The 14,509-nt window shown below is 41.0% G+C and overlaps 1 protein-coding gene across 3 annotated transcripts in view; it reads right to left on the reverse strand.

The window, feature by feature from the left end:
* Positions 1 to 14,509, reverse strand: part of pard3aa (par-3 family cell polarity regulator alpha, a) — a 408,352-nt gene that overhangs the window by 16,127 nt on the left and 377,716 nt on the right. For all 3 annotated transcript variants that reach the window (XM_053493817.1, XM_053493816.1, XM_053493815.1), the window contains one exon: positions 5,539 to 5,662. In XM_053493817.1, coding sequence (XP_053349792.1) covers positions 5,539 to 5,662 — 124 coding nt within the window. The remainder of the gene's footprint in view (positions 1 to 5,538; positions 5,663 to 14,509) is intronic.

Consider the following 14,509-nt stretch of genomic DNA (forward strand, 5'->3'; position numbering starts at 1 on the left):
CACACACACACACACACATATATGTATAATAAATATATATATATATATATATATATATATATATATATATATATATATATATATATACGTATGTGTGTGTGTGTGTGTGTGTGTGTTTTAATTTCCCCATGGGGATGAATGAGGTATCTATCTATCTATCTATCTATCTATCTATCTATCTATCTATCTACCTATCAATATATTGAATATACACACACACTAGTATATTTAATACAGTTATTGGTGTGTGAGGCTGATCTCTTCAAGTGAACAGCTCTAAACCCCACGTTAATAACTCAAAACAAATAGCTATTAGTAAGATCAACTTAGATTTAATATGTTAGATTAAGGAAAAGTTCAGAAATAAAAAGCCCTTTGCCTCCAATAAAGAGCCGGAATATTAAATAATGAGTCTAATCTTTAAACAGATGGAGTCAGGTTCAATTAGGTTCATAAAATAAATCTGTTCTAGGGTGCTGTGTTTTTACTGTGGAGATCTCCTGCTATAGTCTCTGTATTACTCTGTACTTAGGAATGGAAAAACATGTTGTCAAAGGACTATTATAAAAATCTGCTCTTTGTTGTTTGGGTTATTTGCTTTCAAATAGAGTTATGAATCGCCCAAAGCGGCTTGTTACCCTGTTATGGCAGTTTTACGACACCATCCTGTCAGACTTTTGACAGTATACATTCACAGTAAGGCATAAACTAAGCCCATCTCCCAAAACCTATCTCTCTTTCTCTCTCTCTCTCTCTCACACACACGCTGTATTTGAACAACTTTAGTGGGTCTCCAGTTGATACAGACTGCTGTATTAACATAGAGTATACATATTATCTCTGTGTGTGTGTGTAGGATATTTAGAGCTGAGAGAATCTGGGTGTAATTTTTTCAAACCGACGAGAGCTTTACAACACACACTCACATACAGAGAGAAATAAATAAACCTTGAATGTTTAAAGTACTAATAACTGAGTACAACAGGCATCAACGCCATTTACGTTCCTTTGGCTGAAAACAACTACGATTATTATTATTATTTTTTTTTTAATATACCGGCATAACGGAGTGATGCTTATATCCGAGCACTTCAGTGCTTCTGTAATTCAGCAGCCTGTTACACAACCGGCGGCGCAGAAGTGGTATACGTTACAATCAGAAAAGTTGCTTTACATCCTCAAGCTGACTGCTGGAGACTGCTGCGATCCCTCCAAGTGATGGAATCAAAAGCCTCGCTTCGCTTCTCATCACCTGAAACCCATGTTGTGCAGAATGAGCCGTCAAAGCCCCAAGCCACTAATAAAGCTAAACTCGGGGGAGAACCTAGATTTTATTACCTAGATTTTATTACTGCTTCGTGGGTACCTCCAGACTTACAACTACCGAAACATGCACAAGCTATTGGATGTCTTCGGGGCCGATCGTCTAATGTGTGCATAAATCTAAGTAGTAAAGAAGTGCTTTTCTTCTACTTAGTATTAACACTTATCCCCTGGACAGTGAATTACAGCATGGTACGGTTATAAATCCAAGACAAGGACTATCACATAATGGCACTTGGAAAGCTGACGAACAGTAATGATGCTCAAAAGTCACAAATGTGTATATTTTTTCATAGGATTTTTTTCTTGTTTTCGCTAAACTAGATCACAGGGTTTATATATAAAACACGACCAGGTCTCTTAACAACAGCGGAGACAAAAATACAACAAGCTGATATACAGTACAAACAGTAATATGTTAGAAATATGTCAGATGAGGGCTGGCTTAGTGGTTAGCACTGTGGCCTTGCACCTGCAGGGTATGGGTTCGATTCCCTCCAAGTGCACAGAGTTTACATGTTCTTTCCGTACTTGGTGGGTTTCCCCAGGGTACTCCAGTTTCCTCCAACAGTACAAATACATAAGTGTTAGGCCAATTGGAGTTTAAATAGTGTGAGTGTGTGTGTGTCCAGAGTGTGTGTTGTTAAGCTCTGTGTAGCGAGCATGTGTAATGTAAAGGAAGCCCTTTTCTACTTAATTTGATTTTACATGGTTAATAGGTACAGTACATAAGACATGTAACACCAAAATAAATAGCAGCAACTACTAAAAACTATAGTGTGAAAAAAACAAACTGTAGGAGAAGACTGGGTTGTTGGGTGAGTGCAGACAAAAAAAAAAAAGGACCCTTGAAAGACATTTTGTTAGAAAAACATTATACTACTCCTGAACATTTCTGTGCTATAATAAACCGGAGAGGACAAACCATAAATTCATGCTTTGGTTGCCTGGAAACTGAAGTGACCAAGCCAAAAACAGGCTCCGAATGTAATATCAACACCTAAACCTGACATTTCTCCTCCGGACCCTCAGATGGAACCATCATCAGAGCTCGAACTGTTTCTTCACCCACTTCCTGTTTGCACAATATAAGAAGCTCATGGATTACAGCGCTTATGCAAAGCTTTAATTTTGAATCTTGATATTAAAGAATGCATTATCAGCTTGCTTTTTGTGCTTTATGACTTTTGCCCTACTCTTTAATGGGTTTGGATCGTGGTTCGCGCGCTCTCTTCACACTTGCAACTATTCTTAGGATTGCATTACAGGAAGCAAATAGATTCTTACTCTGTGCTTGAGCTCTCAGTGTTACAGTAATGTAGTACCACATGGCTATAATGGTAGCTATACTGTAGCGTTAATAAAGACTAGGACACAAATAAATCTGTGATCGTTTAACACATATTGTCAGCACCATTAAATAATACTTATCAGCTTGTTCAGCCTTCACATTACACCTAATATACATTATTTGAGCTTGGCTAGTCTCTTCACTTGTTCTCAATAAGCTTAACGACAAGGTGACGGTTACATTTAGCAGAAGAGGTACATGACAGCTGCTGAGTGTTGAATGATTTATTTATTTTTGCTCAGATTTGTCTTTTTTTTAATACCCGAGTCTGTGATTCTGGAAAGACTGACCGCACACTACATACATTATAGATCTGTGTTATGATTGGCCGTGAAGCATGGTGAATTTAATCACTTCTTCGTACCAAATGAAATTTTTTTTTTCATTTGCAAATGTTATGTTTAAGAATGGTTTTTGGCAGTTGTTGGACCTACTACAGGGGAAAAAATCCAAAGTAACCAGTCTGACCGCCCACTTCTTCTGTACAAAATCTGTTTAATGTAACTAATGGAATTCATCAAACTCGAGTGACAACCTTACCTCACTGATAGTAATCTACATTATTTCCAGCACAACTGAGAAAGTTGCTTTAAAGCATTGTAAGGAACACTATCCAGCTATGATAGGAAAACATGCATTCTTCCGCTATAAAACCCCAAATTCTCATAAACAAACTTTCACTGGCCATATCTCAGGAACTGGACATGATACAGTAATAAGCTTGGTATCACACTGGAGCTTATTGAACCAATCTGAAGAAATGCATAATTCTAATCGCCCGAAATACCACTTTTTACCTGATTTGAAGTGTCGGACTATATGTGCACAAGTTATTTTAAAAAGGACATGACCACGAAATCTCAGGGTTGTTCGTGTAACCTGCATTAGTCCCACAAATAGTGTTTGCTCCAATACTGCAGCTACTGTATAGAGGCTAAGCAATGGTAAACCCACTCTACTGTGTATCACTTCTTTGATAGAGGATTTGGGTAATGAAGAGTCCAGGTGAATTGGGCAAGGGTTGCACCTGATACCAGTGAAGAATTAAAAATCGTGGAATCATGTGGTCTATATTTAAAAAAGAAACAAATATTTAAGATCACTCGCTTGTTCGATGTCTATACCACTTAATCCTGTATACGGGATGGCCTGAAGCCTATCCCAAAAGGAGGGGGAAAACCCTGGACAGGGTGTCCATCCATCGCAGGGCACACACACAAACACATTTGGGAATGAGAGCCTAATCTGCATGTCTTTGGACTGTGGGAGGAAACCTGAGCAAACAGAGGAAACCCACCAGCCACAGGGAGAACATGCAAACTCTATGCATAGAAGGAGCGAATCAAACCCGGATCCTGGAGGTGAAAGGCGACCACTAAGCCACTGTGCCGCCCCATGGTCAAGATGCAATAACGAAATTGCCCTCAAACATAATCACTGTTTTAACAATCTTACTGATACAACGATCAAGTTGCTCCACAACCTCCAGGTAAATTTATATATATATTTTTTGTGGGTGTTTAATCCTGAAAAAAACTAAGATGACTAAGGCTACTGTTTAGACGGTACACAGTTAGCGTTCCATCACCAGAAGCCTGGGAACCTGTGCATGAAAGAGACACCTTTAAAATAACCAGTCCCTGTTAAACTATTTAGGAATTCAAGTCTATGAAGGAACATGTGTCCAAGACAGGAGGGTCAGTGATCTGCCCCCTAATTTCGGAAATAGTTCTATCCCTCAAGGTAATTAGGCTGTCATCCCTTAAAATCCCCCAGTGCCACGAGCAGGAAGCTACAGGACAGATTTCCATGTCCGATTCAACCCATTACGGCGCAAAGATACACAGCTATGTGACCTCTGATCCCTGGCTCAAGTTCCCAGCCCCCTGAGTAGTGCACATTGTTTTAGCTTGGAGATAACATTAAAATAATGTCTAACCTCTAGCCCTTAAACACAAATGAGGCTTGTGAAACAGGGGTATAGTGTTTAAACATACACCCATGAGTGCGGGACTGATGAATAAATGGGCTTTCTGGAAAAGTGTAAATAAACCAAAAAAAAATATTCTGTAGATAAGGCAAGGAAGCTGCGGTTCCCATCGTGCAATTCCCATGATCCGATCTTATTAATGACTTTTATGCTATACAGAATGGAAAAAAAGATGCTTAAGATACTCCAGAGGTGCAAAGTGATGGGTAGAATAGGGTGCTTATTAGCTGGATGAGCAACGTCAGCAAGCAATTAACAAGTCATGTCACGTCTCTAATCACAGGTGTATAACCCAGTTATTCCCAAAACACCTAATCAGACCAAAACTAAATGTACAAGACGAGGCGATTTGCGTGCATGTCCTACTACAACCTGCAACACATAACAATTATGATAGGGAACGCTGTCGGAGGAAAATGATCACGACAGCCTGGCAAGTTACCTCTACCACTTAAAAGTTGTTTGTTTTCTCATGGCAGCAAATCCGGAGTGTTATGTTACAGTTAATGCTCTTGTAAAGTTGGTTCCTGTTGAACTTTAGTTTTAGTTTAGCACCAGTGTCTGTGTGTGTTTCTTTTCCCTTTCCTTTCCTGTCTTGATGTTAATGGGTTAAAATACCGCAAAGCTTCTTGAACGTGTCTTGTTTTTTCAACTTATCCAGAAAACATCACCATATCAATAATTATATTCATTGTTATCGTATTCGAACCTTGCCCAGATAAAGCAAGTGTGCCAGATGTGTCCAAAGCGCTTGAGTTTAGAAGGTGAATTTTTATTGTCATTCACACATAGGACGACTGTGAAACTGTACAGTATGGTGACCCCATGTGAATGCATCACTACTGTAGGAATCAGTGAGAATGCTCTCTCTTACCCATGGCTGCTGCTGGAGGCTGTAAGTGCGGCGTCGGTCATCAGGCTCCTCCTCATGCTTGGCTTGTTGGAACTCCTGCCTCAGCCGCTGTATCCGGTCGTGGTTGCTAGGCGCCAGTCTGTTGCTATGGGAGAAGAGAGGATGAAAGAATTAAAGACGATCGTACATCCTCATTTGTGCATGCCCTAATGTCATCGACTGCTCCGATTTTAACCTGAGAGGAGTAAGAGGCAGGCAGGGCCCCAATCAATAAGTGGAGTAGCTTGTAGAGATAATAAAGGAGATTATCTACTCCTTGCTTTGCCTCTTTTACCCTGGTGTATTAATGCAGCACCAAACAAGACTTGCCAAACATTTGATTATTGGATCATTTTGTTTAAAGGATAGACAGTCTTGTTGTATAAAATCTCTATAGTGAGCTATCCATGCACCATTCGATGGATCGTAAGCATGAAGATGTATGATAATGTGTTTGAATAAAAATGTCACAAAAATTGTGTTTGGTCTTGCTTATTAATAAAGAGGCAACAAAACAAAGGTGGAGGAAACTGGTACAAACTTGCATGCTATATTAATTACCTTGATGAATTTGCAAACATCAAAAGCATACAAGCCACATATGACAATGCACACAATGAAAATAATAACAAGCAGGAATTATTTTAGTTCTTCAGTTTAAATTAAGATCACGTTGATTATTGACAGCATTCCCCAGACCTCAAGCCATTAGGCTAAACTGCGTGTACAGAAACAATCCAATTCTCTTTCCCTATGCATGAGTTCTTTGGTTCCTTCTGGGACAGAGAAGTGGACAAAATGTCTCACTGAAGGAGTCCCCAGTGAGCCATAGCCAGTGATACATGTGGCCCATAAGGCCGCCTTTAGCAGGCACAAGGCCATCGCTCCGCCTGGAGCGCTTTAGCAGCCTATTTGCATCACTTTCATTCAGAGCCGCAAGAGTGCCTGTCAATAGGAATCAATGCGACTGCCTCTGTTAATTAAACAATGTGAGGTTTTTTTTGTTGTTGTTTTTTTTTTTTTTTTCAGTACTCATGAGCACACAGGCCATGGACAATCCTCTCATTATGATATGACAGTCAGTGAGAATGTTAATTTACAAATATAAAATACTAATTTATAACGAAAAGGAGCAGAAAGGCAAGAACAGAAATAGAAAGGGAAAAAAACAGAGGTAATGTCAAAGAAGGCATGAGGCATTTTACTGCCATGTCAATCACAGGACACAAGGGTTCGAAGGCTGGTTAAATGAGGATGAGAATAATATAAATCCTACATCATGGTATTTATAGTGATGCATAACAAGTTATGGACTGATGTTTTAGATGAGAGATCTTCAGGAAAAACAGGGTTGGAAGATATCAGTACAGTTCCAGAGATTTGCAGAACATGAGACTTGATAGTCCACCAAATACATACACTATTTTATGTCATGTTATTTTTTTTCCGTCCCTCACCCATTTTTATACTGAAATATTTAAATTGTAAGAGAGAAAGAGAACGGGAAAAAAGAGAGAGAGCGAGATAGCACTCAGCTTTTTGATGAGACATCAATCGAGGAGAGAAGTGACAGAGCGAGGGACAGACGAGGACGTGGCCTGGGTGCAGTGCTGTCATCAATGCCGATGCATTATTTAAATGTCCAAGTCATTGTGCCTAAATGTGTCTGTAATTGTAGACCGCGGTAAGAAGCGGCCCGCTGATGATAATGGTCGCTCACACATGCTTGCCAATCAGGCTTCATTAAAACGCAACTAAATCGCTTCCCATAAAGGACCAATGGACCTGAATGAGAGCGGCCGAGACATCCTGGTGGAACATCCCAGTTCTGTTGTTCTAGCAGCCCATTAAAATCAATTGTATTATCCATAGCCCATTTAATTCCCCATCCCTATATGCAGATGTAGCCTTGGAAGAGCTCAAAGGCCGTTATGTTCATTTGCGAGGCAGTAGAAGTGAAGCTCTATAAATGAAATGGGTCATTAGTTTCAAGTGTGTGGGCTTTTGTTTCTAACCTCTGGCCCGGGCCATTTTAGATGAATGAATGCCTGTATGAATGCCTTCTTCTTCGTAATAGAGATTTCTTTTAAGCACTAATGCTTGGCACAGAAACAGAATCACCTTCATTTCCATTCTTTCATTTCATTCTTCTCACTAATCCTGAATAAAACAAACCTGTTGTCACTAAGCAATGCTCTTCCTTTCTCGTTCCACCAAATACATTTCTAAGACTGCACATTTAAGATGAAACGGGTATGAAATACATCCTCAAGACCGAGCAGCGTCACGGCTGCCTTTTACTCGTACCTTGGGCCGGAAATTTAATGAATTACTCTGATGTCACTTGCCAGGATGATACCTGGTTTAAGGTTTTACCGTTAGTGTGAAGTGAAGAAACAACAGGAAAGGGAAGAGCTTTAAATGGCAAATCCAGGAGCCTTCTGAAAATAAAGCAGCTGTGAATGTGAATGTGTGCACATCCCGTACAAGTGCAAATTACTCAAAGTACACACCGATCAAGCAAATGCCAATACTAATACTAATACTAATAAGGAGGCTTTGGTTAATAAATTAAATTTTACTGGAATTTGAATATGTCAAGTGTCAATTTGACCACACCCACACCAAGGCGCATTATTTAAATCCTGACATTTGCTGTCTCTTCAATAATTGGAATACAAAATGGTCTGACCATCAACGTATTATCAGTTGAAAAAAGAAAATGTCAAAGTATGGGTCAAAAAAACCCTAGATACAAAGGGGGAAAATTCTCAATTTGCTAATGAGAACACAAATTTGACAGACTGGGGTGAGAGGCTGGTTGGCATCTTGGTAGATCCCCTTATTTATGACCATTTGCCGACCTGCGTCTTTTCTAAAAAGCAATACATTTCCCGGTGAAAAATAAGCAACAAATCACTCGGTCATTACCACGCATCTGCGAGGGGGGAATTAATTTGGCCATTAGCTCTTGTAAAAACGTGTGATTACACATTTCTATCCGTGGCTTCGTGCCTGGTGTCCACGCTCGCAGTGAGAAAAAAATGTTAACAAGGTTTGAGCGGCGCAGAGTAAATGAACAACAAACAAGGCCTGTGAAGAGGAAATGAGTGAGAGAGTAGGAGGATTCAGAGGCCAACAGGCTCACTTTTTCTTTTTTTTTTTTTTTTAAACCTCAACCTGGTGTGGTGGTAGGCGCCTTGATGGTGTTAGCAGCTAGTGGGATTGATGCGAGACTGCTGCTGGAAACATCAAAGAGCCATCTGATTGGATTAGAGCTGAAAGTTTTCCAGGAATGGGTAGGCTAGACTCCTCCGCCACTCCTCCTCCATCACTCTACCGTCATGTCAGTCTAGACTGTGCTTTATGACTCCTCCTGTCTATCCATTAGCGGACCGAGGAAGAAAAGTCAAAAAGGTGCCATTATCTTAATCCTTCTACCTTGCAAGAGCCGTCTGCTCTCAACCCCCTGGCTCCAAAACAAACAGCACGGAGTTGGTTGTTAATGCTTCTTTTTGACCCTGGAAAGGTCAAATTGTCCATAAGGCGTCAAGAAAGGAAATCTGCTGACCAGCTGAGCTCGGAGATGAGCAAGGTCTATAAACCAGCCAAAGCTTGTATCCACCTTGCTTTTCAGAGCGCCTTCAGCAGCTTAATATATCCATTTAGTTGAAAGTTCTCAAGTTTGCGAGTTTTAGTATTTAGAGCAACACATACAAAGATCATCAACTCATAAAAATTTTAAAAAGCCAATGATGTGTTCGGGGGATGGTAACCATTGGATCAAGGAGCTCATCTTCATGAGTCGGATAGGGGGCACTCAAGATGGGAAAAAAAAAACGGTTCAAAGGAATCGCTGATATCTGAGCTGCTGGAGGGAATTCATTTTCTACCCCATCCACCCCAGAGCTGTTCAAAGACAGATACCTCTCTCTTTAAAACATTTTCTCCAAAACAGTTTATATAACTGCTTAAGTGGATAATCTCACAGGGATACTGAAGATTTGTGAAGATGTTCATATACTGACACCCTTAAAAGGATGGTTTCCAGAGGCTGGTTCCTCTCAAGGTTCTTTCCCTCATGCTACCTTAAAATCCCCAAGTCAGTATAAGAAATTAGTACGAGAGATCAAAGAAGCAAAACGGTGCCAAGAGGCAGTAGACGTTGCACCAATGTCTCCACATCCGCAGCCCTCATACATAAGCCAGATGGATGTTCCCATCTGGCTGGCCGATACCGTGAATACCTCCACATCATGGCATGAAATATCAGGTGTCTCTAGGATTATGAACACCTCAGGGCATGCATCAATGTCAGCCAGGGGCCGGGCTTAACAAGAGCTCACAGAAGCTGGCAGCAATTTGCATCGATGAAGCGCTGGGAATTAAAACAAACGCAGTGATCTGAACCCGTCCGATTGCTCGGGACAGCAGCGCGGGATGAGGGATATAAGCAAGGACCGAGAAACAGACGGCTCCGCCTAGGCTCCTTGTTTATGCATCGGATAAAAGGTCAAATTACGTGAAACCAGGATAGAAAGACAGACATGCTTTTCCATGTAGGAAGCCTCCCTGGTTTTTATTCCAGCTCCATGATGTTTAAATGCAGCCTGGGTGTTACAACGGCCTGACAGCAAAGCAATTAAAGGCGGACGGTGATAAAACATCCATATGCCAGAGCATTTAACGAGCCAACAGGTTCATTCTCTCGGCACAATGAGAATCACTCAATATCTGTCTTGTGCTCACTGACTGAAAGGTCAGTTTACAATTGCTTGTACCCCTCCCCTTTCCTATTCATTCTCTCTTTATTTCTGTCCGTCTCCCACCATCCTTTCCCTTCTCTCGTTCCACTCTCTGTTCTTTCTCTATCTTGTCTTCCCGAATAACACCTCTTGTCTGTTTACTTCCCAGGCCTCTGAAAGCAATTTCTCTAGCGACGGAATGTTATTGTGGCAGATTAAATGCTGCGAAATCTTGTGTGACACTCACTTGCTCTCGCACATACTGTAGGAAAGCAGATGTGGCAGCACACTGATAATGTTGTATTGAGAAGGCCTTCATCATCAGAGGAAACAATAGAAGCATGAACCCAGCAGATAGTAGCGATGGAAAGAGACCGTTATTATAGACTAGGCACACAGGGGTTGCAGATGGAAGATTTATTTTTTTCTGTTTAGGAAATTGAACGTTCTAGGAAGAAATAGATACGACAACGCTGTTATTTTTAGTAGAATGGTATTCCGTGAGACGGGTGTGCCTGGGACATGATTAGCTCTCTGATGTAGACTTGATTGGACAGGTGTCGGGTTATTTATTTTTTTTTTTTGAAGGACAATTTCACGGTAAACGAATTGAGCTGTGATCCATCCCGGCCTCGCAGAGCGTTAAACAGATGAAATCCCATGATGCCCATCAATACAGCTACTCCAGGTATATAATGCTTTGTTTCCCATCCTGCACATGGCAGCAGACATGAGATGAAAAGACACTGTGCTGAAAAGACACTGTGCTGAAAAGACACTGTGCTGAAAAGACGGAACGTTGTATTAAGAGATTGTAGGAAGCATCTGGAAAAAATAAAACGTTTCTCCTGAAACACATTAAATAAGTTTATATTGGCTTGTTTTTTTTTTTCCATATGAACACAGGTTTTTAAATAGGATTAACAATGTAAATTCCTAAAAACAAAACAGCAATCGTTTTTCAGCTAAGCTACAATAGTTAGCACTATAAAGTGGCGAGCATGAAGGTGTCAGTATGAAGGTCCAAGCCTTGGTTTACAGACGAAGAACTGAAAGATCTGGACAGACTACAGGATCACTCTTTAAGTAGAGATGAATTGAGGAGTGATGGCCACTGGAACCATGCATTGTGGGTAAAGTGAATCAACGTAACATATCGCTGAATCGTTTTTATATGAAATAAAACGACGATTAAAATATTCCAACGACGTGAAAGCAAGACAGATCAACATCAGTGGCTTCACTGATCTCTTCAGTCTCCACTTAAAAAAAAAAAATCTGTTTTTTAAATATCGACTATCAGATCACAATCCCACCAACATGTCTTTGTCCCCCAAAGCTTCCTAGGGAGGACGAGATGAAGACTTGGCTGGTCTCCGGCCATATTGCATCAAATCAAACGCTTAAGTCATATTAATGCTACACCCTGCAGACTTTCATTTTCCATCAAATCCTGTTATATCTGAGGGATCGCAGTGAGAGTCAGTCAAACGCACACACACACACACACACACACACACACACACACACACACACACACACACAAAGCGCAGAGATTAAATCTGAATTACTCCTGGTCATTTTCAGAGGCCCTGATAAATCCAGTTCAGGATAAAGTTTGCTCTTTTTCTCTAATCTCCACAGAAAATCATCAATCGATCTGTTGAAGTCGGGACTCAAACGGAGTCCGTCTGACCACACGCCGTCCTTCTGTAACACTTTACACCTTTCAATATTTAGCCTTTTTGGTCTGAGATTATCCGTTATCTATATCTATAATTCCAGGGTTGCGTCGCTCTTTATTTCATCTCACCGCTTCACCCCTATCTTTCCTTCTATCTTATCTGTCTATCTAGATTCTTCTCCTCATCGTTTGTTCTTTTTTTCTTCTCTCCGTCTCAATTTTCCTTTCTCTCTCTCAGGACCGATGGCCGTGAGCCAGAAAGCCTGAAAACCTTCTTATATTGAGTGAGTGACAGCTGCAGCTCAGACAGAAGAGTCCTGATAATATGGCTGGCTTATACTCCTCCCTGGCTTCACTCATGGCCTGTGTGACTGATGCCCCACTGTGCCCTCACTAGCCCCTACCCAAGTGCCCACTCTCCCACAGATGCTGGCTAATAAGCCGCCCCGCTGGGGACGAGAGACAGGCTTTTTGTTTCTCTCTTTCTGTTCCATCTCCCAGCACCACGGCCTCTGGCACCCTATTCACAGACTCGTGAGGCGTGACAAAAGGAGCAGGGGCCACTATTAGCAAGACCACGGTCTGCTGGGTAAGAGTGAGGGTGCTTCAGGAGCGAGGGAGGGAGCTCTTCTAGAGCATCTTGACCCACTCTATTCTCACAAACACACAGATGCGGAAACACAGACGCACTCAGACGAGCCGCCTCCCTGTTAGGAGCTCTCGTGGAGAGAATATAATAAAGGCTGGAGAACGCCAAGCCTCTTAAACCTCTTGAATAGAGACGGGAGCGAATGCGAAGGCACACCTCCGCCGCTCGGAAGAGCCCCTGAGGCCACTAACTAACCATCCTGATTCGTACATCTATTCCACACCCCTGACCATCAGTCTCTGACTCTTTTTTTCCCTTTTTTTTTTAACTCTTAAACCATCTTTTTATGTCTTGCTAAAAAAAAAAAAAAGCGTTACTCCTCCTTGTTTCAAAAGGGCCCCCACACACACCGTTTTTCCCTCACTGATCATCTTCCATGCTTACGATGTCTATTGTATTGCTGCACGCAGAAGGACGTGTTTCCAGGTAGACTGAATAATTTATTATTCCCAAACAACACTAGTTAATGCCAATGTTCCAGTAAGCATCCTAATGTTTGTAAAATTATGTTTTTTTTTTTTTTTGGGAAGAAGCCCATGTGGATACAAAGAAACCAGACTGACACCAACATTAAATATAAATCAAATAAAACAAATGCACTCTGGTGAAAACAAAAATATAACCAAAATTTCCTTTGCCCCCCCTTTCTGAAGAGCGAGCCAAGCTGGTGCACATATTTCTGTCTGTCCTTGAATAAATTTGCAACTAAGGAATAAATCAATCCGGTGTCATCAATCACAATCCGCATTTCCAGGATTCACAGCATCAAAATATTAGAAAGCAAATAAAAATAGCCTCATGCAAAAATATCCAAATCCTGAAACAAGCAAAAAAGATTCCTGAGACGAGAAGTCTGCCTGCCGCCAGTCATTCCAGTAAACAGCAATAATACGAAGCTTAGCTTAGTCCTGAATTAATTATTAAACCTTTGCACTCCATCTCGCCCCTCCCACGCTAATGTTGCGTATTTATTGCCGGGGAGATTAACAGCCTGATCCCTTTCACACACAGTGCTTGGCTGCTGTCCATGAAGATGCCATGGGAAGTACGCTAAAGCACAACCGGCTCGCTCTGATGGATCCAAACACACCGCTTCAGGTAAAGCTCCGTGAATAGCTGCTCTAGTCATTCTTCAGAATCGAATCAAGACTGCTTTGCCCTCTACGTTTTCAGTTGTTGTCAGAAAACCTGGTTAGCTGAACAACTAACTGAACACTGTGGTGGTTCGAGGTACAGTATGGGTGTCCAAGTGCTGGAGAGAAACATGTCTGAGGTGTAACACAATGTTGTGTAGTTGTAGAGGGGAATGAACACTGATGGGGCAGCGTGAGGTGATGATCAAGTCGATTATTTTTCTATAATAGCGAATGCTGAAATGTTTAATAACACAGCTAAACATTAAAAATTTTAATATGTACCTGAACAATATTCTGCGCCATTTATAGTTACAGTTAACATTATGATTTTTCTCTCCCAGCGTTAATAAGAAAAAAGTTTGTTTTGCGACTGAAAGTACATAAAAGTCGAAAAGTCCTCTTTCATAAATGTTAACAAAAAACAAAAACTCCTCTTGCCGAACGATTGCTCATATCCCTGCTTTAATTTGTCAAACTAAACATTTTTTTAATTTTTTTATGTTTATTATTAGCCTTAGATTGTGCAGATCATGTACAATGCCTGTGAAGATGCTGTTACTATAGAAACAACAACATATTAGAACTTTAGAGCTCATTAATTAAACTGATCGTTGGAATGTCAGAGTTGCTTTTACAGAAACAACATCGATCAGAAGCGAGAAACTCTCGCTGCTCAGGCGTCAGGACGAACCGGGCAGTAAAAAGTGACTGAGAAGTTTGTCTGGGGCCAAGTTCAGTC

This window comes from Clarias gariepinus, chromosome 4 (assembly GCF_024256425.1).
Source record: "Clarias gariepinus isolate MV-2021 ecotype Netherlands chromosome 4, CGAR_prim_01v2, whole genome shotgun sequence".
Taxonomy (NCBI): Eukaryota; Metazoa; Chordata; class Actinopteri; order Siluriformes; family Clariidae; genus Clarias; species Clarias gariepinus.